We start from the raw sequence: 23,961 nt of genomic DNA, 5'->3' as shown, positions 1-23,961 counted from the left end.
TAAACTTTATCTGATAATTACAGGGGCCATAAATCTCATTGAGTCCTATATAACAGAGTTGCACCCAGTCACACCCCACAGGATCTCCCGTATTCCCTCCCCCCCAAACATTTATGGGATCACTCATTCAATTCCGGGGCACTGGTTACAAGGAGTTCTGCCCAAGTCTGCGTGGGAGTGGCAGAACTTTGCACCCATGTGTGCGCTCTGCCACCCTCACAGTGACTTTCCCTTAGCAACAAAGGAAAGTCTCAAAAGCTGCAATAAAGCTACAATCAATTTGTATAGGGGGGATTTCTTTCCATGACATCTAGACTAGTCTCTGGATCAGAACCCACCCGTATATTATACAAACATATGATTAGGTAGAATCGCTCTTACCCTATTTAGCAATTATTATCATTTTCTACATAATTATCTGTCCTGTAACCCCCACACCCCAACTGGCAGGGCTGCCATCAGAAATCACAGGGCCCCATACGAAAAAATTTCCTGGGCCCCCTGGGCTGCGCCCACCACAATCCCCACCTACAGGTCCGCCCTCCCCACCCCACGAGTCCACCACACACGAAAAAAAAAAAAACATTGGTTGCTATGGTCCCCACATGTTAATAAAAAAATAAAAAAATATTGGTGGTCAGGGCCCCCCCATTGAAAAAAACATTTGTGGTCAGGGTTCCCCTATTAAAAAAAAAACATTTGTGATCAGGGCCCCCATTAAAAAATATTGGTGGCTAGGACCCCACATGGGGAAAAAAATGGTGGCCAGGGCCCCCCCATTGAAAAAAACATCTGTGGTCAGGGCCCCCCCCATTAAAAAAACATTTGTGGTCAGGGCCCCCCATTAAAAAATATTGGTGGCTAGGACCCCAGAAGTTTAAAAAAAAATCGGTGCCCAGGGCCCTGCCATGTTACACTTACTTCATTAGTGTGGCCCACCTGCTGTCAGTGAGCTGCCAACTACAGAAGGGAGGAGGGGAGCACATGTGGCTGAATCTTCTTCCTGTGACAGCATTTTCTTCCCTTATTGGTCACAAAATTTCAAGTCCTGGTAAAGCTGCATGGCGATTGGATGAGCTGGAGAAGTTCAAACCTCAGCTATCCAATCCCTGAGCAGCTCAACCTGGACTTAAACTCAGTGACCAATAAGGGGAAGTAATGGACAGAAGGTACCTCCCCTTGTGCTCCCGCCCTGCCTTCCCGGAGTCCGCAGCTCTCAGAAATTAGGGGGCCCGGCTAATCAAGAAAGTGCGGTGTCTGGGCCCCCCTTACCCTCGGGGCCCCCTACAACTCTCCCCCCTGTCCCCCCCTGATGGCTGCCCTGCCAACTGGTATCCCTCCTCTAGAGGGAAATGAATGCTGATGTTGCTCACTATAACACTTAGTCTTTGGGGCATATTGATAAAGAATCTGAATTTCCAGCCTATTGGGTTTGTGTTGCTTTTTAGAGATGAGTCATGGTTAACTAAGGGTTAATGTTACCCTGAAGGAGGGGCTTTCAGTAAGAAAATATTAAACAAATATACACATATATATACCCTTGAAAAGATCTTCATTTATTCATTGTTACAGAACAAGGCAAAGAGAAGTGCTGGCATTTAGTGAGAGGGAAATGAGTGTGAGATGAGAAAAGACTTTTCCACCCCAGTGAGCACATCTAGGGGGTCTAATTGGCTAAACCATTTGCAATTCAGCTGCACGTGGCCATTTAGGGCTAGAGGTCAGTAGTCAGAAGTGATCCAGTCACATGTCAGGGCGAGAGAACATACTGGAAAGGCCTGGGATTCAAAACAGACACTGGCATTTGGCCCAAACAGCCCCCACAGCCCAAAAAATAGTCAGTGTCTATGGCAACTTACAGCAGCCCCTCCGGCATTTGCCAGAACCCACAGATCACCAGTCCAGCCCGGGCACTGGAGGCAACCTGACTTTCACACAGATTCCCAAACACCCTGTTTGATTTGTGGAGACTCACCCAAAAACAACTTATTCCTGAAAAAATTAAACATTCTGTTAAAAATTAAACATTCTGTTAAATGTTTAACCTAATTATGTGTAACTATGGCTCTGTCCTATAAGGGGCCTACATTAAGCCCCGCCTTCCTCCATGTGGCTATGGGGACATTTCTTGCTTTTTCACCTGTAATACTGAATAGTGACCACTAGATGGTGGTACTGCTTTGTCTACTATTAGGGAAAAGAGACTGTGGCTACAATGTGTTCCGGAGGGTGAAACAGAACAAACACATTACTGGCCATGTTGCCATTTGGAAGCAAAGTGCCTAATTCAGGGGTGTCCAAAAGGTAGATCGGCATCAGTAGACCTTTAGCTGGTGATTAGTAGATCTCAAGACACTGTCAACAAACAACCTGTTTATAATACACAAAAGCCATGAATATCCTGTAAATTATATCCTTATAAACGGTGAGTAGTGATGTCATCAGTTATAAACGGTGAGTAGTGATGTCATTTCTGTCACATGACTCACTAAAATTTGTGTATTATAATAAATAAAGTACCCCCAGTTGTAAAATATGAGGATATTAGAAGTTACCTTCGGAGTTTCATGACCTGTATAAAAACACTCGGCCTTCGGCCTCGTGTTTTTATATGGTCATGAAACTCCTCGGTAACTAATAATATCCTTATATTTTACAAGAGGGGGTACTTTATTCACTATATATCGCCCTCCTGTTTCATGCTTTTCATTCAGATATTTATTATGTTAAGGTCACATAAAAAAAATGGTTGTTTGTTAAATACATGAATATACATTTTCTCATAAATCATTATTTAAGTAATATTTTCCATAGAGCAGAATGCTATCAATGCTTTTATGGATGTAGATCCTAATGGGACATCACATTAGCAAAGTATGGGCACTCCTGGCCTAATCCCTGGTGGCACCACATGATGAGCGGGTCAGGCACATTAATCAAAGACACAGCCCCTGTATAAAGTGTTGCTTTCAGCAGCCCAGAGGTTAATGCAAACAAGCTGAAGACAAGCCACTAGCACTAATGTGGCTTCCATTAGCCAGCACAGGGAGAAGCTTGCCCAACCCAGGCAGCACATAAGAAACAATTATTGTCTGTACCCCCCCCAGTACAGATCCACTTGTCCATCAGTAGCCCCCACTTGGGGCACAGCTCCTGTCAGTGGGGGGCCCTGCTAATTTATCACTGTCTGACCCAAGCGCTGACAGCGGTGCAGATGGGACTCACATGGAGACTTACTAGAGAAGGGGAAACCTTGTTTACTGGAAGTTACAGTAACTGTCTCTCCACTCCTCACTTATAAGTTCCTCTTCTATCTTCTCCTGCTCCCCTTCTCCTTTCACTCTTTATGCTGTCCTCTCAACTCCTCTCTTCTCCTGTACTCCTCCCTTCTCACTTTTGCCCTATCAATGCCACACTTCTCCTGTCCTCCTCCCTTCTCTCATCTGTCCTCTCTATATTTTTTTCTCTCCACTCCACGTCTCCTATTCTCTCCTCCCTTCTCTCTTCTGTCCTGTCCTCTCAACTCCACACTTCTGTTCTTGCCTCCCTTCTTTCCTCTCTCATGTCTTCTTTACTCTTTTCTCCTCTCCTCTGTCTTTATCACTTCTCTTTTCTCTTGTCATCTTATTTCTCCTGTTAACTGTATTTCTCTCATGTCACCTTTCCTCTATTCTGCCCTGCCCTCTCACCAGTCCACTCCTCTTATTCTTTCCATTGCTGTATTCTCTACTCTTCCTCTGTCTTTTCCTTTCTCTTCTTTCTCACTACTGTCCTCTCATCTTTGCATCCCTACCATAAAGCAAGAGTGGGGTGCTGTGAAACTGATGGAATGGATGTAGAGTCGCTTGAGTGACACTAAAGTTCAAAACTCATAGAAAAGTGAAAGTGCTTCCGTTGTCCTTTTGCCTGTTTAAGGGCTTTTCCTCAGTAACAGGTTAAACAAATGAACAATATTCTTCACTTATAAATTGCAAGTTCTTGTGAGCAGGGATCTCCAGTTCTATTTCTATGTTGTAGCATGTTTGCTATAACTGATGGTACAGTGTTGTGTAACTTGTCAGTGCTACCTATATACATATATAAATGGCAATTACATTTCCCCTAGAGAATCCTAGAGAATGTGGAGCCAGTGAATGAGCGCAAGGCATTCCCACAGTTGCATTTGGGTTCATTAATTACTTTTTCTGTAAAAATAAATCAAATAGAAATTGGCTGCTGCTTGTAAACTGGGGGATTAGGGGAATGAATAGTTGCTGCCCCCACAAACTGGGAATGATTGGGGGGGAGCTGGGCCTCGGGCAGTTGGGGGTGTGAGGGTTTTGGAAATTTGGCAGTTTTGCTTCCTCTCTGTGTGTTTGAAGTCTAATTAATGGGCTGAGGTTGCGCTCGTCCCTCATGGGAGGAAATGGAAAACATGTGCGAGAAGCAAAAGAGAAAGAGAACCCGACACTGATGGGGGCACAGGGGCAACACACGGATTCCTTCCCAGGGGCCAACATGGCAACATAAGCTGCAGGGGAAAGATGGGGCTTAAACATCAGCTGGATTGGATACAGGGGTACCAGGAGTGAGTGCTATCAGTAACCCCTCCTGCGCCAGAGACACTGGAAACATATGCATTTCCTTCCTTACTCACAACTTACTACTGTATTCAATACTTACTCAGATGTACTCACTATTTACTCACCGCTGTACTTACTCACCACTGTACTCACTACTTACTCACCACTGTACTCACTACTTACTCACTACTGTACATACTCACTGCTGTACTCACTGCTTACTCAATACTGGACTCACTACTGGACTCACTACTTACTCGTTACTTCAAAATCCATTCTACATATCTAATTATTAGTAAACATAAATGCTTGCTGCAGGCTGCAGTGATTTCTATGAGGCCATGCAGCAGCAATTCCACTGTTTTTCCAGTATTGTATCCCATTATTTGCCTCCAACAATCGATGCCAAAGTGGCCACATTGAGCATTTCACTGTTTTCACAGAGAATATTCCTGATGATCCTGTAACTGCAACTCCCGGCTACTCCTCCTCCTATTGTCCCAATACACAGCTGTGTATCAGAAAACCTCATTCTAGCACCCCCTCTGGAGTCTGTCTGATGGTACTGCAGAAGGAAACAGAAAGACGAGATGCAGTGAATGCAGGGAACTGCCTGCCAGCAGAGGTATCACTGTGGCAAGTGTCTATAATCCCAGCACATGTAATGCACAAAGTAACTAGGATAAGTGAAAATCATATCATACTTACCGAGATTTTCCTTTCCTGGACTGTAGCATGGCAGTGGGCATGGCTTGTTGCCCACTGCCATGCGAAGGAACAGGAAAAGATGAATCTATCGCCTGTGTTACCTCAGTGACAAGTGGATGCGCTCTCTGAAGTGCTTTGCGTGCGACCGTTTACGCACATGCGTGTTCGGTTGCGCACGGTTATGCACTGCTGCGGAGGGGACCAAAGCAGGGGCACCTGACCGGAATGGCCCGGCACGGGTTGCACACACACCAACTGCCACATCTGTGTGCCTGAATGTGCACCAAGAACAGGGAATTTACATTTGCCCTAACACAGGGCAGTTAAATGTAAGGGTGGAGGGAAGAAGCAGACAGTAGATAAACGCACAGTAGTAAAATATTCTGCTCTTTGGCCTTCAGTGGGAGAGTTGGGAGGAAAGGGCACAAGATCACTAGGAGGTGAGGGGGTGTTTGGTTCAGTGCCCTTTTTTCCCCAGAAACAATTTAACTGCTCTTGTGTTTATTTCAAGGAAAATATTAACTTGATTTTTTCACTTCCTGCTGTTTCTATGGAAATGATTAATGGAAACAGATTAAACATTTAGGGACCCAAACATTACAATTAAAGGAAAAGCAGGAGTTCTCACAAAACCCAAAGAGTAAGCAGCATTGCTGGAACCCGGGCCCTGCATTCCCTACAAATGTAGCCCTAGATATGTATCTATTATACACATGTATCCATTAGAAGCAGCAGTCCTGTCCTGCTTTATGGCAGCTGAGATTCTAGCTGTATAACAGAGCTTTACCAATAAAACAAGTGTCCAATTTGAAGGGTATTGTAAGTGGATGGCAGTTGGGGTTTGGGGCAGATCTGTTAGTGAAGGAGCAGAAGGTAATGCAGACAATATAGTTACTTTGGTCGGGGGGATTTCTGCGGTGGGCTGAGGAGGTGATGATAAAGGTGATGAGAGGTGATACATGGTGCAGTTGCCATGAAAAGGCCCTTGGCCTGAATATAGGAGCTGACAATCCCCTATGAGCCACTAAAGCTTCGTCAAGAAGGAAATAAATGGAAGGTGGGGGGATCATTTGTTATATAATAAAGTGCAATGGGGAGGGATGTAGTAGTTACCTTATTAAAGGGACACAACGCTCTAAATTCAAGTATGCAGGGTCTGCCTCCTTTGAATGAGGGTAGATATTGAGGGGGGGACAATAATACTTGAGCACAAGGGCCAGAAAAGTGATGATTATACTTGGGCACAAGGGCCAAAGAAGAGATGATTATATTTGGGCACGAGAGCCAAGAGATGATTATACTTGGGCACAAGGGCCAGAGAAGAGATAATTATATTTGGACACGAGGGCCAGAGAAGAAATGATTATACTTGGGCACGAGGGCCAGAGAAGAGATTATATCTGGGCACGAGGGCCAGAGAATAGATGATTATATTTGGGCACGAGGGCCAGAGAAGTGATGATTATATTTGGGCACGAGGGCCAGAGAGGAGATTATATCTGGGCACAAGGGCCAGAGAAGAGATTATATCTGGGCACGAGGGCCAGAGAATAGATGATTATATTTGGGCACGAGGGCCAGAAAATAGATGATTTTATTTTTGCACGAGGGCCAGAGAGGAAATTATATCTGGGCACAAGGGCCAGAGAAGAGATTATATCTGGGCATCAGGGCCAGAGAATAGATGATTATATTTGGGCACGAGGGCCAGAGAAGAGATGATAATACTTGGGCATGAGGGCCAGAGAGGAGATGATTTAACCTGTATATAAAGAACATATTATACAAGGAAATCAACGAAAGGCAAAGGGGATATAAGACGGGTGCTCAGTCTGGACACTGACTTGACACCAACCAAAGATTTGCTCCCCCAGATCTGCCCAGATTTAACCCTTTCTGTGCCAGGATTTAATTCTACATCCCACAGATGGAGAGACCACAGAGGTCTTTTACCCAAGTACTTCCCTTCATTTTGTGTTTCACTTTCTCAGTGTTTGGATAATGAGTTGCAGGTTTGGTGATTCTCATTGGTGGGATCTGCCAACACCAACATTCAACAGTGCACGTCCTGGGCATGAGAAAGATGGGCAGATGGCACATTGTATTTTCTGAAAATAGTCAGCCTGCACCCCTCCAACCAACAGCTGCAGGCTAAACTACATGCATTAAATGCAAGTGTGTGCTCACAGCTACAACTAATGGATTGGAGTTGGACCAAACTAATAGTTTTACTACTGCCATCATATCCTACTTTACATCATATCCTTCTCTCTGCATCTTCTTCTACTCTTTCCATCTTGCCCTATTTTCTCCATCTCGTCCTACTGTTTCCATCTTGCCCTACTGACTCCATTTTGCCCTACTTTCCTCCTCTTGCCCTACTGTCTCCCTTTTGCCCTATTGTCTCCATCTTGTCCTGTTGTCTCCATCTTCTTCTACTGTCTCCATTTTGCCCTGCTGTCTCCATTTTGTCCTACTGTCTCCATCTTGCCCTACTGCCTTCATCTTGCCCTACTGACTCCATCTTCTTCTACTCTCTCCATCTTATCCTACTGTCTCCATCTTGTCCTACTTTCTCCCTCTTGTCCAACAGCATCCATCTTTTCTCCATCTTGCCCTACTGTCTCCATCCTGCCCTACTGTCTCCATCTTGTCCTACTGTTCCCATCTTGTCCTACTTTCTCCAACTTGTCCTACTGTCTCTATCTTGCCATACTTTCTCCAACTTGCCCTACTGTCTCCATCTTGCCCTGATGTCTCAGTCTTGATTTACTGTCTGTCTTTCCCTAATGTCTCTGCTTTGTCCTGCTGTCTCCATCTTCTCCTACTGTCTCCATTTTGCCCTGCTGTCTCCAACTTGCCCTACTGTCTCCATCTTGCCCTACTGTCTTCATCTTGTCCTAGTGTCTCCATCTTTCCTTACTGTCTCCATCTTGCCTTACTGCTTCCATCTTGCCCTACTGTCCCCATCTTGCCCTAATGTCTCTGTTTTTTCCTACTGTCTCCATCCTGCTCTACTGTTTCCATCTTGCCCTACTGTCCCCATCTTGTCCTAATGTCTCTTTTTTGTCCTACTGTCTCCATCCTGTCCTACTGTCTCCATCCTGCCCTACTGTCTTCATCTAGTTGGTCATTCCAACTCCTACTTGGTTGCTCATGTAGGTGACCCTGAATAACCAGGTAACAGAGCAGTCTGGTACCCACTGGTTCTGGAAGTTAGTGAGTCAGGTTCATGCAGATATGGATCACACAAATGAGCCAATTACTGTAACTGATATGAAGTTACTGATGCTCATTTTCCATATCAGAGACTGTTGCGCTTATTGGCCAGGGTACAGCACGGAGCAGGGAGAGGAGGAGGAAAGGCCAGAGATAAGGTAAATAACCTCCACATCTAATGACTTGCAGCCGGTACTGCCTCCCATAGGAATCCCTAAATGAGGTTAAGAGTGAGCGCGAGTTGCCCGAGGCTCGGTTCCTGATGGAGCACATCTCTTTTATTAAAATCTAATAGGGAACCCGACACGAGAGGCCCCGCCGGTAACATTATTAGCGCCTCTAGGAAGAGAGGCATCACATTTGGAAGCTGTTAGTCGTATTTAGGAACATGATGATGTCAATGGAAAGGAGGCACAGGGAGATGAGCGCTGTAATCCCAGGCAGAATATCCAGATAAAGCGCTGGGAGACCCAGAAGGACCCAGCGGCTCTGGTTCAGCTACAGGGAAGGTCACAGGTCAGTCCTGCGAGTGACAAGCAGAAAACCTCGTTTCTCAGGTTGAATAAAAGCTCAAGTCCATAAAGTTTAACCTTTTGCTTTTAGAATTCCTATTCAGAACAGTCCCTGTATCTGATGCGTAACAATAATATTGATTTAATCCCAAGAGCTCAGTATTTAGGTGAGTGACCTTTTGTTAAAAGTATCTAATGTATCTGCCAGCCCAGCGGTTCTGTTTACACCAATGCTCAGGTCCAATTCCCTGCAGGTTGGTGCCCCCAAGGGTGGAAACAAACACAGAATACAAAAGAATCTGATTGTGTTTTTTTTTCATAGGATTGGTCAACTCATCTGATAAAAAGATCCTACTTTTGTCAGAATCTAGTGGACCTCATGGCAAAAGCAGCTCATTTTCTGTGTCTCACAGGCAGGCCCGGACTGGCAATCTGTGGATTCTGGCAAATGCCAGAGGGGTTGCTATAAGGTGCCATAGAAAGTCAGTATTTTGTGGGCTGGTGGGGGCTGTTTGGGCCTCTGTATGGGCTGATTGGTCCTCTGTGTACCTGAACTGCCAGGGCCTATTTTAATTCTCAGTCTGGACCTGCTCACAGGTACAGTCTCTCCCCACTGGCACATACCTAGAGGCAAAGGATTGTGGGGGGTGTTCCAGTATGTTGCACAGGATATGCCTACCGTTTGTGCCATACCTGGATAACCCAGTAGGTCACTTTGCCCCTAACAGGGTCTGAACAACCCAGCACAGCTGGCTAATGGGAATGGGGTGTAATTGGAAAAATGTGCAAGATTCAGGGCTAATAACTGCCTCTTGAGGGTATCACTGCCCATATTCAGCACTTGTGCCCAATCACAAGAGTCTGCTCCAAAGGGTAACGGGGCAAAGCCACTTAGGGCCAAGGTCACTTCTCGGGCTCGGTATAGAAAGCTGTTTCCTGTTCTGGTTCTGATTCCTGAAACAATGTAGTAGAAGTTCTTTCTCCTCTTTCACTACAGCCTGTGGTGTTGGTAGGGGGGAGGGGTAAGACTGGTTGCTATGTCTAGTGACTAGCCTAGCAACTGGGTGAATGTTTCAATGCCACAGGAGTGAAATACAATAAAGTTATTGAAAAAACTTTAATAAAAGTGATTGCCAACTGCAAGCTGTGTTACAAATCCATAGGTTGTCTATAAAATACTATATCAGGGAAAGGTCTGATGTTTCCAACTGCCATTTAGATGGCAAGCTCCTGGTACTAGGAGGCTAAAGGATTTTACAGGGGAGAAACTGCTGATTACTATGTGTATGCATTAGTGAGAGGGGTCTTAGGCACTGGCTGGATGAGCAGAGAAGACCCCCCCCCCCACTCCACTGCAGTCTGCACCTCCGAGCAACAACAAGGAGATTCCAGGAAAACACTGGTGAAAGGGAAGGAATTCCATTACACTAATCTGATTGTTCAGGGATTTGGGATATGGACCCTGAGGAAGTGTCTCCCCCATCTCTGCAGCCACAGGACTTCATGTAAATAACCCAAATGAGTAAAGGTGGCCATACACTGAGAGATCCGCTCGTTTGGCGATGTCGCCAAACGAGCGGATCTCTCCCCGATATGCCCGCCTTGAGGTGGGCAATCTCGGGCTGATCCGATCGTGGGCCCTAGGGCCCAACGATCGGATCCTAACGCATGGGAAACGGGGGTCAGATCGCGGGACCGCATCAACGAACAGATGCGGCCGCGATCCGACGGGATTTTTCGTCCCATCCTCCCGTCACTTTCCGGTGACTTTCCTCAATTTGACAATTTTGGGGCAAAAATCTACTGTCCACCAAAATGTCTAGAGGTTGAGCTGTTTTACCAATATTTATTGAAATTGTATATGTATTAGGGCTTTATTGGGCCCCTATACCTCCTGGACCCCAGGTAGTTACGCCCCTGGTGATGGGTGAATTTGTCACATTCTGCTTCATGGAAAAATTTGCGAAAAATCAGTGAAAATTTGAAAAAGGCGTATTTTCACATATATTAATTTATTTGTTTTTTTAGACTTTTTTTCATTGCACATATTGTGCTATTTTTGGGCTACTTTTGAAATGCCTCTTGGGCTAGGCTAGTTTTGGGCTGCTAAATGGCCCCCCACACCCCCTGCTCTAGGCCCCACAGTCTGGGAAGTTCTGCTGTTGGAAAGAAGCACAGGGAGGGCACCTGCAGTCAGAACCAGCAGTGCAGAGAACAGTCAATTCTGCTTCCCGCACCAGTGGCATTTACACTATGAACATACCTCCCAACATTTTGGAAGTAAAAAGAGGGACAAAAAATTTTTTTCCGCATGTAGCGCAGCAATTTTTGACCACACCCCTTTCTGTGGCCACACCCCTAATTACCATGTTTGTTTTACAAAATTTGGCAGGTTATGAAAGTTTGAAAGTATTTCTCCTTATCTAAACTGTGTTTTTGTGTCTCAAAATTGTTACAAAGTATCTTATTTGCACCTGTTAGCTGTTCTGGGCTCTCTGCTAAAAGCCAATTAAGTGAGAAACTTTGTTTCTTTTTCTGGCTGTTCAGTGCAGAGAAAAGAGGGACTTTCCAGTACAAATGAGGGGCTGCGGGTTGAGCTGTCAAAAGAGGGACTGTCCCTCTGAAAAAGGGACAGTTGGGAGGTATGCAAGCCAGTGAGAATTATTATTATTAGCTTTATATCCCCTTTAAAGTGAAAAACACCGGGGCCAATACTCCCTAACAGAAAGCAGTGTGACCTCCCCATAGATACAGGGACAGAGACAAACACAAAACGCACTCGCCTCCCAGCCCGTCTGACCCATGGCGGCTTCCCTCCGTGACGTAGGCAAGATGGCGCTGCCCATGTGGAGACGTGCTGCTGTTCTGCTGTACCGGGCGGGGAGGGGGCGCCGCGGGCTTCAGGAGAGCGTAAAGGAGCGGGGAAACAAGGTACCTACCAGGACACAGCGGGGCACGGGATGGTTCAGGCTGGTCTTGCGCATGAGCAAAGCTTCCTCCAGTCTTCTGGATAATAATCACGTAGAGCTTGCACTCTAATTGCCTCCCCGTTACATTTGCCCACATCATCTTTTGCCCCTCCATCCGTTTCATGTAACTGCCTCTGAGTTTCAAATGCACCAGGTAAATAATAACTCAACTGCACGGCAGAAACATCATTTCCCCAACATTCGCCCCACAAACTGGGGTCCCACTGAGTTTGTGTCCCGACTCCAAACCGACATTTACTGTCATAGTTACAGGCCGAGTTATATAAAGACTCTCTCTGTATTATATGTAGCCCCTACTGTAAATGATAAGGATATTAGAAGTCACTGAGGGGTTCTGTGACCATATAAAGGCACAAGGCTGCAGGCTGAGTTATACTGGGAACTCTGAGTATCACTCATGTATTATAAGGGATAATGTACCCCTACTGTAAATGATAAGGATATTAGAAGTCACTGAGGGGTTCTGTGACCATATAAAGGCACAAGGCTGCAGGCTGAGTTATACAGGGAACTCTGAGTATCACTCATGTATTATAAGGGATAATGTACCCCCTACTGTAAATGATAAGGATATTAGAAGTCACTGAGGGGTTCTGTGACCATATAAAGGCACAAGGCTGCAGGCTGAGTTATACAGGGAACTCTGAGTATCACTCATGTATTATAAGGGATAATGTATGGGATGATTGTTCACTGGTTTATCAAAGAAAATTAATTATATTATGAGGGTGCTGGTGCTGGTTCTGTTCCATGCTTCATTGCTATATCCCCATAATTCCTGGGTGGGAAATGAGACAAAGCTCAAGGTGGGATTGGGTTTTGCTGGAATAGGAAAGTGAAAGACAAGCCTGTTGTTTCATATTCAGAACTTCGCAGCAGTTTAACCCCGAGGTCTGTTTAGACAAACTCAGAGGGTCCGTGATCAGGGCCGTATTTCCGTGCTTGGTGCCCCTAGGCCTACAGGTCCTAGCGCCTGCTTTTTTCACTAATGCATGCGGCTAACCTCTGGGGAACTATGGCTCCTCAGCAGGTCCGGACTAAGAATTAAAATAGGCCCTGGCATTTCAGGTACACAGAGGCCCAATCAGCCCACACAGCTCCCACCGGCCCACTAAATACTGACTTTCTATGGCACCTTATAGCAGCCCCTCTGGCATTTACCAGAACCCACAGATTGCCAGTCCGGGCCTGCTCCCCAGTGCTAACGAGAATGCGGCTGGGCAGCATGCTGCCCCTGAAGATTCCATTGGCAGTGCTGGTCAATTGGATTGGCGCATGCTGTCAGCCAATGAGAGCGAGTGAGTGAGACAGTCTGGGTTTAGTTGCTGCCTTGGCATGCTGGAAATTGGTCTTATACATGGAGCTGAGCTTTATACAGAGGGGGGCGCTAAGAAATCCAAGAGCAGTCCTTCTTACAGCAGTCTCATTAATCAGCCCGTTACTTGCAGTGCTAGTTGCATTAAACACAGCGATTCCTCTGTCTGCTTTTCCTTGTCTGTCGCCCCCATTGGGCTCATGGGAGAAGCTCATTAATCTTCCCTGTCAGATGGATCAGCGGGAGATGCCCCCTCCTGTCTGTGCCCCCCGCTGCCTCTTCTGCACAGATGGGGTCTTCCCCTTTGCCCCAGTTAGACTTGTGCTTTGTTCCTACAGACCCCAGAACTGTGCGGATCTCAGACGGGTTACAGTCTGTATAGAAGTAGCTGTGTATTATATATTTCCTGTACTTCACATGGTAGTGGGTACAAGTTAGTACCCACTGCCATGCTTCAGTATAGGAAATGAAAATCTTAGTAAGTATGATTTGGTTTACCCTTATATCTGTGCTCAGGGGGTCCCACAGGGCAAGGAGGTCCTGCTGATATTTCCCTCTGTTTTGTGTTGCAGGATGTTGAGCCCCGTGTGTTCTCTGGCATTCAGCCTACGGGCATCCCCCACCTGGGCAATTACCTTGGTGCCCTTCAGAGCTGGGTACACTTGCAGGAGCAATACAACACGGTGCTGTACAGTATAGCGGATCTGCACTCTATCACCGTGCCACAGGACCCCAGCACCCTGCGGGCGAGCATATTGGACATGGCAGCCTGCCTGCTGGCATGTGGGATTAACCCTGCCAAGAGCTGCATCTTCCAGCAGTCCCAGGTCAGTTGGGAGGATAGGATTTTTACAGACGTTCCAATGAACAGCCGCTTGTCCTTTAAACTTTTTTTATGGATATTGGAAATAATTTCTGGTACGACGAGACTGGGACTTGGCACCACCAGCCTCCCTCGTACCTGTCTGTGGCCCAGAGTTGTTACTGAGCATTTCATGTGCTGAGTGCTGCTTTGTGGGATGGGGAGCCCCTGTGCATAAGAGGCGCCACTGTCAGTACAGCATCCCCCGGGGTTCTGATAAGACAAATACAAATAATCAGAGTCAGCCCAAGATCCATACACTGGCCCAGTGCTCTCAGTGCTCCCCCTGTATCCTCTCTCTCCTCACATATTGTGCTTGCGCCACAGGGGAGGTTCAGGGAGGCATTTTCCATATTTTTCAAATATTCCAGCCTTCCAAGGAAAATACCATCTGGGGTCTGTAAGTGAGAGCGTTGGTACAGGGCAGAACTGAAACGCACTCTGTTCTGGCCACTTCCAGGTTGGTCCATACAGGGTTGCCCATGAGAATAAATGTCTCAGACAGTGGGTTATAGTGCTACTTTCTATTGTGCTTTATTGGAAGTGAAAGAACAGGTACCAGGACAAGCCCTTCCTCATTGTTAACACTTGAGTATCAGAGAGGGCACCATGCCTGGCATGCCGTGGGTACTGACTGCCAGAGCTTTCTCTCACCAAGCTTGTGTGTAAGACCTGAAAGTGCCAGTGTTTCTTATTGTCCCTGTATATTGTGCCACTGTATTGTGCCCCTAGTATGAATGAAGCTGAGACACTGCCCCAGGTAGAACAGCTCTAATATCTCTGTGCCCAGGATTTGTGCTGCTAAGGCAGAGCTGTAGCCAGGGATGTAGCCATAGATGTTGCCAGGGATGTAACCAGAGATGTAGCCTGGGATGCAGCCAGGATGTAGCCGGGCAGTGATGCTCAGATTGTATAGATGGGGGGCTCATGTGAACATTATTATATTATGTTAAACCCCAGGCTAAGTTCATATTAACCTCATAGGGGATTCACTGTCAGATATGGATGGGGTGGGGGGAGGGGGTCATGAAGGGGGGGGGGAAAGAAGCCTGAGGGGAAAGTGGCTGATGGATATTGGGACACTGACAGAAAACTGTGCAAGTGAAGAGAAGTAATTTGGGTTTTGCTCGTTGGTTCCCCCCCAGGTGGCAGAACATGCAGAACTTGCCTGGATCCTAAACTGTCTGACCTCTATGCCCCGTCTCAGACATTTGCCCCAATGGAAGGTGAGTGAACCTGTTGGGCTTTGTATCACTAACACTTTGTTTCTCCTGCTGTGGGGGAATGGGCCCCTTGGGTCTGCCCAGTATCTGCTCAACTTCATGCTCACTATTGTCATACCTATGCCGTGTTACAGCCACACCATGGAGCAACAGTGGCAAAAATAAATAATCTCCAGATACTGTATTGCCTTAATCTACCTGCAGAGGTGTAAGGAGGGGCCCCAAAAATGTTCTCAGTAACCTGCTCTGCCACTGGTAGCACCTCCCCCATTCTAAAGGACAAGTAACACTCACTCCATAATCATGTACATCTCACTCACCATACCCCTGTAACCATAAATGTATCCATAATATATCTATCTATCTATCTAACAAAATATCTCAGGTGATTTTGTTCTGTTTATTTCCACAAGGTTAAGTGCCAGACCCAGAAGAACGAGGGGAGTGCTGGATTGTTCACGTACCCCGTTCTCCAAGCCGCTGACATTCTGCTTTATAAGTAAGAGACCCCACTATTTAACCAACTTTGCCCCCAGTGTAATGGCAGCTCCTCATCTGCTGCACAGGGATTTAAAAGGAAACTTTGTTGTTCCTTATTATTAACATTCCAGACTCTGTTTGGCTGTAGTAGGGTTAGCACATGGCTGCCGGGGTATATTTTATGTTGGTAGACACATGGTGATTGGCTGCTCTCGATCCTTACTCCCAGGTCCACTCACGTTCCGGTGGGAGATGATCAGGTGCAGCACTTGGAGCTGACTCAGGACACTGCCCGCCTCTTCAATCGGATCTATGGAGATTTCTTCCCAATCCCTAGAGGCATCATGGGTGAGTATAACAGAGGGAAAATACCTGGCACCTCCTGCAGCCATGTTTTATCTCACAGAATGCCCTTCATTTCCAGCTTGACTGCCGGTTGGTCTGGTAGGACTACAGTCATCTCTACTAAGAATTTGTGGATTTAAATGATATGAAAGATCTTTTCAGCTGACAGAGAGTAGCACATTTACACTGAATAGCATAGTGACCCCACATACACACTCTGTATTCACTTACTCAGAGGGAGGTTCCTGTTTGAACATGGGAAAGAGAGCAGCCCAGGAGCAGGAAGTACAGAGAATCAGTGGGGCAGGTTGGCATATTTGTTGTTCATACAGTTTGTCTGTATTTCCATCCCCACATGTTTGTCTCCTTATTTACCCTGTCCTTTATCTGCCATCAGTTCAGTGCTATGTTGAAAGCTGGGGTCCCCGGGCCCGACTGTTCACAGCAACACATCTTACATTACTTTATGTTGTCTTTCAGGTACTTCCAAGAAAATCTACTCCCTCCGAGACCCATCTTCCAAGATGTCCAAGTCGGACCCCCAAAAGCTCGCTACCGTGCGCCTCACAGACAGCCCAGAGGAAATTGTCCTGAAGTTCCGAAAGGCAGTTACTGACTTTACCTCTGAAGTGACCTATGACCCCGAGCGACGGCCAGGGGTGTCCAGCTTAGTGGCCATTCACTCTGCCGTCACTGGACTTGGCACGGACATAATTGTGCAGCAGAGCCGTGGCATGGACACCGCACAGTACAAGCTCACAGTGGCTGACGCCGTCATTCAGAAACTCTGCCCCATCCGAGAGGAAATGCAGAGACTCCAGAGGGAGCAGGGTTACCTACGGGAGGTGCTGTACCAGGGGGCACAGAGAGCCAAGGAAATGGCGGCACCTGTCTATGACTCTGTCGCCCGGCTGGTTGGGTTTAGGTGACACACGAGTTATTTTGTGTGTTTATCTGGTGTCTGCAGGGGAAAGCTGGCACCCCTCATTACTCTGCAGGAGAAAGCTGGCACCCCTCATTACTCTGCAGGAGAAAGCTGGCACCCCTCATTTCTCTGCAGGGGGAAGCTGGCACCCCTCATTACTCGGCTGGGAGTTAGCTGGCTCCCCTCATTATTCTGCTGGGAGTTATCTGGCACGCCTTATTACTCTGATAATTATGGATAAGGAACTTCTTTCTAATCATGGGCACCAACCAGATGGGTTCTTTAAAACTAGGAAGGGCCAGATTGCTGGGCGTGTTCATTACTGAGTCACTTGGTATAAGCAGATTCCTCCTACTGACTGTATAGAACAATCTCTGTTATTTCTCAGGCACAATTATCATTATTATTATTCAGTGCAGTAAATTATGTGTTACAGTGAGAACTTTTGGGAGTTGTTTGTGCTTTTTATTTTTTAATTTTGCATTTATATCAAACAGTGGAATTATTATTTATTCTTCTGGTCTCCTTAAATACATAAACTACTTGCATTCCTTATATAGATTTATTTTATTGTTACCTCTCACATTTTCCACATGCATAACCCACATCACTATCCCCTCCTACTTATACACCCCCCACATCCCTATCCCCCTCCTACTTATACACCCTCAGATCAGTATTTCTTCTCCTACTTATACACCCCCCACACCCCTCTCTACCTCCTACTTATACACCCCACATCCATATCTCAGTCTGACGATTGTGTCTGTTTGTCTGTATCAGGGGCAAATGGATGTAGGTGTAAGACGGGGGGGGGGGGGCAGAACTATTTGGGGCAGGGACTGGGCACCACTGACTGCTCCGTCCAGTCTCTGAACCATGAGATTGAGGCTGTGACCCGGTATCCAGAGCAGGGGCAGAGCTGCCAGTAGTGAGGGTTCTTGGCACACTCCTCTGGATCCAGAAGCTTTTCCTGCAGACAGGTTTACACTTACAGTTCCACTGGGATCTCTGTCAGGAGGGGCCCAGAGCCATCAAGCTTTTCTTACCTCTAATTTTTTGGAGCAGACGAGTCAATAGGTCAGGTTTCCTGTGGCCTGGAGGCAGCAGAACAAAGGCAAGTAGCTGGGGATCGGGCAGGCTGGGGAGTATTATGGGCTTTAATGACATTAACACAATATGACACACTTACATATCATTTAACACCTATGGAGGAGAGGCACAGACAGAAGGGGCAACTGGGGCCAAAACACCAGTAACTCCAGACTGAGGGGAATATGAGCTGACTCTTCTCAGCTACCAGAAACCTGACTGCCCCCGACTCCTTCCTTTCCCCTGCCAGTGCCTCGTGTATTAGTGTGTTATAGTTAAACAACACTGTCACTGCCCAGGGAATAGTGAGTAATAGGCCATGTAACTGTGTATGCCCAGGCCTGGACTGGTAATCTGTATCTTATGGCAAAGGGGCAGGTGTAGATGCCTCAGAAACTTACTGTTTATTGGGCCCCTGTGTCCCTGAAATACCGGGGCCTATTCTGACTCTCTGCTCCCATTAAGTATCTGCCCCATGTGCCCACTGGCTCTCACCTTGGCATCTTAATCCAATGAAGGACAAACATCACCTTCTCCTCATTCTGTTGCTTTTCCATGTAATGCCCTTGGGGTGCTGCCTTCACCCCTCCCTGCTGATGCTTGTGGCAGCCCCTTTTTTTCTCACAGTCCCCCCCTCATCTGTCATCTGTCTCCTGCACTGCTCACTCCCTCTTTTACCCACTACCCCTGTTGGGAGTCTGTTCCTTGTATCTATCCCCCGTTCTGTAAAGTAGCACTTCCTTATGTTCTCATTCACTCTCCCTACTATTCCTTTACTGTATTAGTCCCACCTCCCATGCTGGGAGCCAGTTCCTTGTATCTATCCCCCTTTCTGTAAAGTAGCAGTTTCTTATGTTCCGTTTCATCCCTACTCAGGTCAACATTGCGTTTAATAAAACATACTCAGACTCATTTATCAACACTGGGCAAATTTGCCCATGGGCAGTTACACAGCAACCAATCATTGATTAGCTTTTTAAAGCCAGCTGCAAGTAGAACAATGAATGCAACAATCTGATTGGTTGCTTTGGGTTTCTGACCATGGGCAAATTTGGCCAGTGTTGATAAATGACCCCCACTGTGTATAAAGAGCGAGTGGAGATTGTGTAGGGGGAGGAATGGCAATGGATTTAGGGAGCTGAGCGAGTGCATGTTGTTGCAGTATCTGCTTCTCTCCAGCAGGAGGCGAGCACAGCTTCCAAATCTACTGCTGCAGTGTTTGCACTACAAGTGGAAAATTTATTTAAAGGCACAGCAACCTGTTTTTTGTTGGATTTACCGATTGCCCCTTGTGGGGTAGAACTTGTGAATAAGGGAGAGGAGGCAGTCAGTTAGGTCACTTGGGCAAATTCACACCCACTTAATTTTTTACTTAGGCATTTGAGTAGGATTTCCTCTTCCCCTGTTGTCATAGGCTGGTTGTGTCCCTGTGGCTGCTGCAGAACGGAACCCACCCTATGTATCCAAATGATTCACCCCTGAGCACCCACACTGGGACACATTTTATTTTGGACCAAAATGAACATTGAGATTGGCCCTATTCTATCTGTGCACTTACACATACACATGCACATACACACACACATGTACACTTACACACACCTGGATATTTGGAACCAACTTTAAATTACATTTTCTTTCATGAGGTAAAAACTATTTTTGGGGTGGGGGTGTTTCACCTTTAAAGTCAAGTGATGTTAAGGAGTGAGATAAATACTGGTTCCTGGGTCTCTCTGGATTGTTTCACTGGGAAACTGGCTCCCCCTAAACCAGGGGCCCATACTGGGGATATGGATTAGCAGGAAGGGGCCTGGTCCGTCCAAAAGTAAATTCCCACTGGAATATGAAACCAAAGGCCTAATTTGCATTTAAATATGAAAAGTCAACAAGGAGCATCATGAGTTGTCTACCCTCTGGCACATAAATATGATAATAATGATAATAAATGAATTATATATATGAGGGTCCAGTAAGACTGTCTGAGATCTGGGCTCACTGCTCTGGGCCCATGGAGCAGCCCCATTGGTGCATATACTTTCTATATATACACGTGTGTGTTTAATAATAGCCTGGTTTTTACATTCAGCGTATAGAGTGTTTATATCAATTTTGGGGGAGATTGTCTCCCACGGTAATATTTACCCCAGTGTTCATTGAACCATACCGGGCCATGCTGGCCGGGTGCCCCGTGCAACCAGGGGCGGATTAACGTATAGGCTATCCTAGGCTATAGCCTAGGGGCCCATTGGTTTCTTACTGTAAATGTATTATTATTTTTTTTTAATTAAAAAAAAAAAACAATCACCAGGTCCAGGCTTCAGGGTCTTTAGCTTTATGATTTTTTTTTAAATGTTATCTATTTTTTGCCACACCGCGCCGTCAGATATTAGGAAATTGCTTGATAGGTAGGGGGCGGAGGAGAGCGCAAGAAGGAGGAAGCCCAGTGGCGGATGTTGCTGAACTACCGGGGTGCAGGGTTCGCACCCTCTCAGGCCGCACCCCCTTAGGCCCGATGGCGGTATGGTAGTACATTAAATTGCCCCTATGCCATCCTACTTTGAATTCTGGGGGTATTTATATATGAAATTGCCTCTGTGCCATCCAACTTTTAATTCTGGGGGTATTTATATATGATATTGCCCCTGTGCCATCCTACTTTGAATTCTGTGGGTATGTATACATTAAATTGCCCCATGCCATCCTACTTTGAATTCTGAGGGTATTTATACATGATATTGCCCCTGTACCATCCTTCTTTGAATTCTGGTGGTATGTATACATAAAATTGCCCCTATGCCATCATGCAATGATTTCTGGGGCTATTTATTCATGGATCTGCTAACTGTATTCATCCTTCAGTTTTTATAGTTTTTAATTTATTTGCCTTTTTTTCTTCTGACCTGGCTTTCAAATGGGGGTCACACAGTAGTCCCCATGTAGCCCATAAACTATTGTACTATGGTCTGTATTGTTAAGAGATTAATTGTGTTATTTGTATGTATTACTTATCTTCTATTTAGCTATCTCCTACTCATACTCCAGTTTCTCATTGAAACCACTACCTGGTTGGTAGGGTCAATTTGACCCTAGCAACCAGATAGCTGTTAAAATTGCAAACTGGAGAGCTGCTGAATAAAAAGCTATTAATATTAATTAAAATACACAAATAAAAAATGAACACCAATTGCAAATTGTTTCCGAATATCACTCTCTACATCCCGCTAAAAGTTATTTTTAAGGTAAACTACCCCTTGAATGAACAGGGAGCTCCACTTCCACAGTTTCACTGTCAGATTTATGTTTTCTCAGAGTTGCTTCTCTTGGCTCTGCCTTACTGCCAATCTGCCACAAGCACAGACAAGGTCACAGAGACTTTCTGTTTGTGGCCACGTTTTTAGTCTCTTACTTGTCTGGAATCAATTGAGTGCTCATTGGCCATTTCTACAGTGATTATACTGGAACAGCTAGGGTTAATATGCTAATTATCCATTTTTGTAGTAAATGTAGTATACTGTCAGACAGTGTCGGACTGGCCCACCCGGATATCAGGAAAACTTCCGGTGGGCCCAGGTGTCAGTGGGCCTCTTGCTTCTTACTATTTGTCCTATTTCATGGTCATTTCTTATTTCTTTATGGCAACAAAGAGGATTAATAATGGAAGAATAGAGAATAGTATGTAGAGAAAAGAGTCTAGGAGAATAAAGAGGTTGAGTGAGTAGAGGAGGAATAATAGTTTGGAAAGTGGGATCTCAGCCTAAGATTTTTTGGTGGGCCCCTGGTATCCCAGTCCGACACTCCTGTCAGATCTGCATATAATATTGTGATTATCCATTTGATACTGGCATGACTGAATAATGTTTTTTTTTAATGGGTGTGGTATTTGGGGGTGTGGCCAAAAGGGCGTGGTTTAAAAAATATTAGCCTACTATAGAAAGGGGCCCTGTGGAAAGTGTAGCCTAGGGGCCTCACTTATTCACCACTGCTGGCAACCCGGCCGGTCCCCGACGCAGCAGTGCGCAATAGCGCGCAACCGAGGACTCATGGCTGTAACTTGCCTATCCCTAGTCCCGGCCCTGTCAGTGAATAAGGAGTCATTTGTACCCCGTTAAAGTTACTCCTCCTTCACTGAACATTGGGGAGGTTAATATCACCAATGTCCGTACAGCACTGCCAGCGGGAGTGGCCTGGGAATGATTTAACCAGGAGAAATAAGAAGGTTTGACTGTGGCAGGAAAGGAAACCCTGCTCTTTGGTTACAGGGAGTGATGTGATGTGAGATAAAACCTACCAGGAACCCCATCATTTAATTGCCCCCAGTGGTTGCAGAAACACTTCAGCAGCCAGTGTCCTGGTGCCACCGAAACACGAATAATTGGCCCAAAGGGACAATTACCAAAGATTATGGACTGTCCACTGAGTTTTTGGCAAATTCTAATACTCCCTCCACCCAGTCTCTATCCTGCAGAGTTCACATTAACCCCTGGAGCCCCATAAACAACCCCATTCCAATTGCACCAGGTGATTTAACCTCTCATAGCCAGCCATTTCTGCATTTCCAGGGGTCCCTGTGGGTAGAAATGACCTGGGCCTTCTTTATGCCTTTTGGGGTGAATCATTGGAATTTCCCAAGTCTGATACTGGGTGTTTTAGATCAGTGGCAGTGGAAGTATCGGGGGCTTTGGGTAGAACAGGGGGAGACACTGTTTAGTGTTACTTTGTTACTCTTCTGTCCCTTCCTACTCGTCCCCTGGTTACAGTTCCATTAAACCTGTTCCATGTGCTGCTGGTGCCAAGGCCTGGGGCACCAACTCAAGAACCTTCCCCTCCCTGTTCCTTGCAAAGAGGCCCCAGAACGCCTGATCTTTTAATCGGAAAATATTATATAAATCGGATCCTGTGAAACCCCCCCCTTTTATTATAAGTGTGTATATATTATTTTATTAAAGCAGAGACCTCCAAAGCCCCCCAGGCGCACAAAGGGGGGATATTTATATTTATTTAATTTCATCCTCTGAGCTGAAATAGTTCTTCTGCCCACTCACTGGGTCGGTAAGTACCGTGCGGCCAGGGGGGTTAAGAGGTAGAAGGTTCCAGTGGATTCTCCCTGCGGTTATTAAGGTGGAATTGTTCCCCTGTTTCAGACAGTGTCGGCGGTTCTCTGCCCAGGGTTTGGGAAATGAAGAGGAAATATCAAATAATACAATAGACTAGTTGGTTCTGAGCGTTTCCAGAATAAATGTGTGTGTCTGATGTGCAGCCGGCACAGACAGGGTTAAGTCCAAAATGCAATTAAATTGTCTAGAAAGAAAGTGTGGGTGAGTGTGTTTGTATGAGTGTGTGGGAGAGTGGGTGAATAGGTGAGTGGGTGAGTCTGGGTCACTGGATGAGTGTGGGAAGGTGGGTGAGTGTGGGTGAGTGGGTGAATATGTGAGTGGATGAGTGTGGGTGAATATGTGAGTGTGGATGTGGGTGTCGGTGAGTGGATGAGAGTGGGTTAGTGAATGTGTTTGTGAGTGGGTGAATAGGTGAGTGGATGAGTGTGGGTGAGTGTGGTTGAGTGGATGAGTGTGGGTGAGTGGATGTGGATGAATAGGTGAGTGGGTGAGTGGATGTGGGTGAGTGTGGTTGAGTGGATGAGTGTGGGTGAGTGGATGTGGGTGAGTGGATGTGGGTGAGTGTGGTTGAGTGGATGAGTGTGGGTGAGTGGATGTGGGTGAATAGGTGAGTG

The 23,961-nt window shown here is 46.1% G+C and overlaps 1 protein-coding gene across 2 annotated transcripts; it reads left to right on the top strand.

Annotated features, from left to right (window-relative positions):
• The first annotated feature begins 11,772 nt into the window (after positions 1-11,772).
• On the top strand, positions 11,773-17,696 carry wars2.S (tryptophanyl tRNA synthetase 2, mitochondrial S homeolog). Of its 2 annotated transcripts, none has more exons than XM_018249006.2 (6): positions 11,773-11,932; positions 13,879-14,133; positions 15,314-15,394; positions 15,805-15,890; positions 16,101-16,219; positions 16,697-17,696. In XM_018249006.2, exons 1-6 carry the CDS (start codon positions 11,804-11,806, stop codon positions 17,143-17,145), a joined length of 1,119 nt encoding a protein of 372 aa, XP_018104495.1. In that variant the 5' UTR covers positions 11,773-11,803; the 3' UTR covers positions 17,146-17,696. The 2 variants fall into 2 exon arrangements, with proteins under 2 accessions (XP_018104495.1, XP_018104496.1); XM_018249007.2 differs by lacking the exon at positions 11,773-11,932 and adding an exon at positions 11,940-12,124.
• The last annotated feature ends 6,265 nt before the right edge of the window (positions 17,697-23,961 follow it).

The sequence above is a fragment of the Xenopus laevis genome, chromosome 2S (genome assembly GCF_017654675.1).
Source record: "Xenopus laevis strain J_2021 chromosome 2S, Xenopus_laevis_v10.1, whole genome shotgun sequence".
Lineage (NCBI taxonomy): Eukaryota > Metazoa > Chordata > Amphibia > Anura > Pipidae > Xenopus > Xenopus laevis.
Note: the sequence above shows the minus strand (reverse complement) of the source record. Positions and strands in the feature narration are given on the sequence as shown.

Excerpts from the sequence above, each read along its gene's own strand:
- wars2.S (XM_018249006.2), top strand. The coding sequence starts at position 11,804 with ATGGCGGCTTCCCTCCGTGACGTAGGCAAGATGGCGCTGCCCATGTGG. Across the intron at positions 11,933-13,878 it reads TAAAGGAGCGGGGAAACAAG|GATGTTGAGCCCCGTGTGTT; the intron begins GTACCTACCAGG and ends TTTGTGTTGCAG. Across the intron at positions 16,220-16,696 it reads AATCCCTAGAGGCATCATGG|GTACTTCCAAGAAAATCTAC; the intron begins GTGAGTATAACA and ends GTTGTCTTTCAG.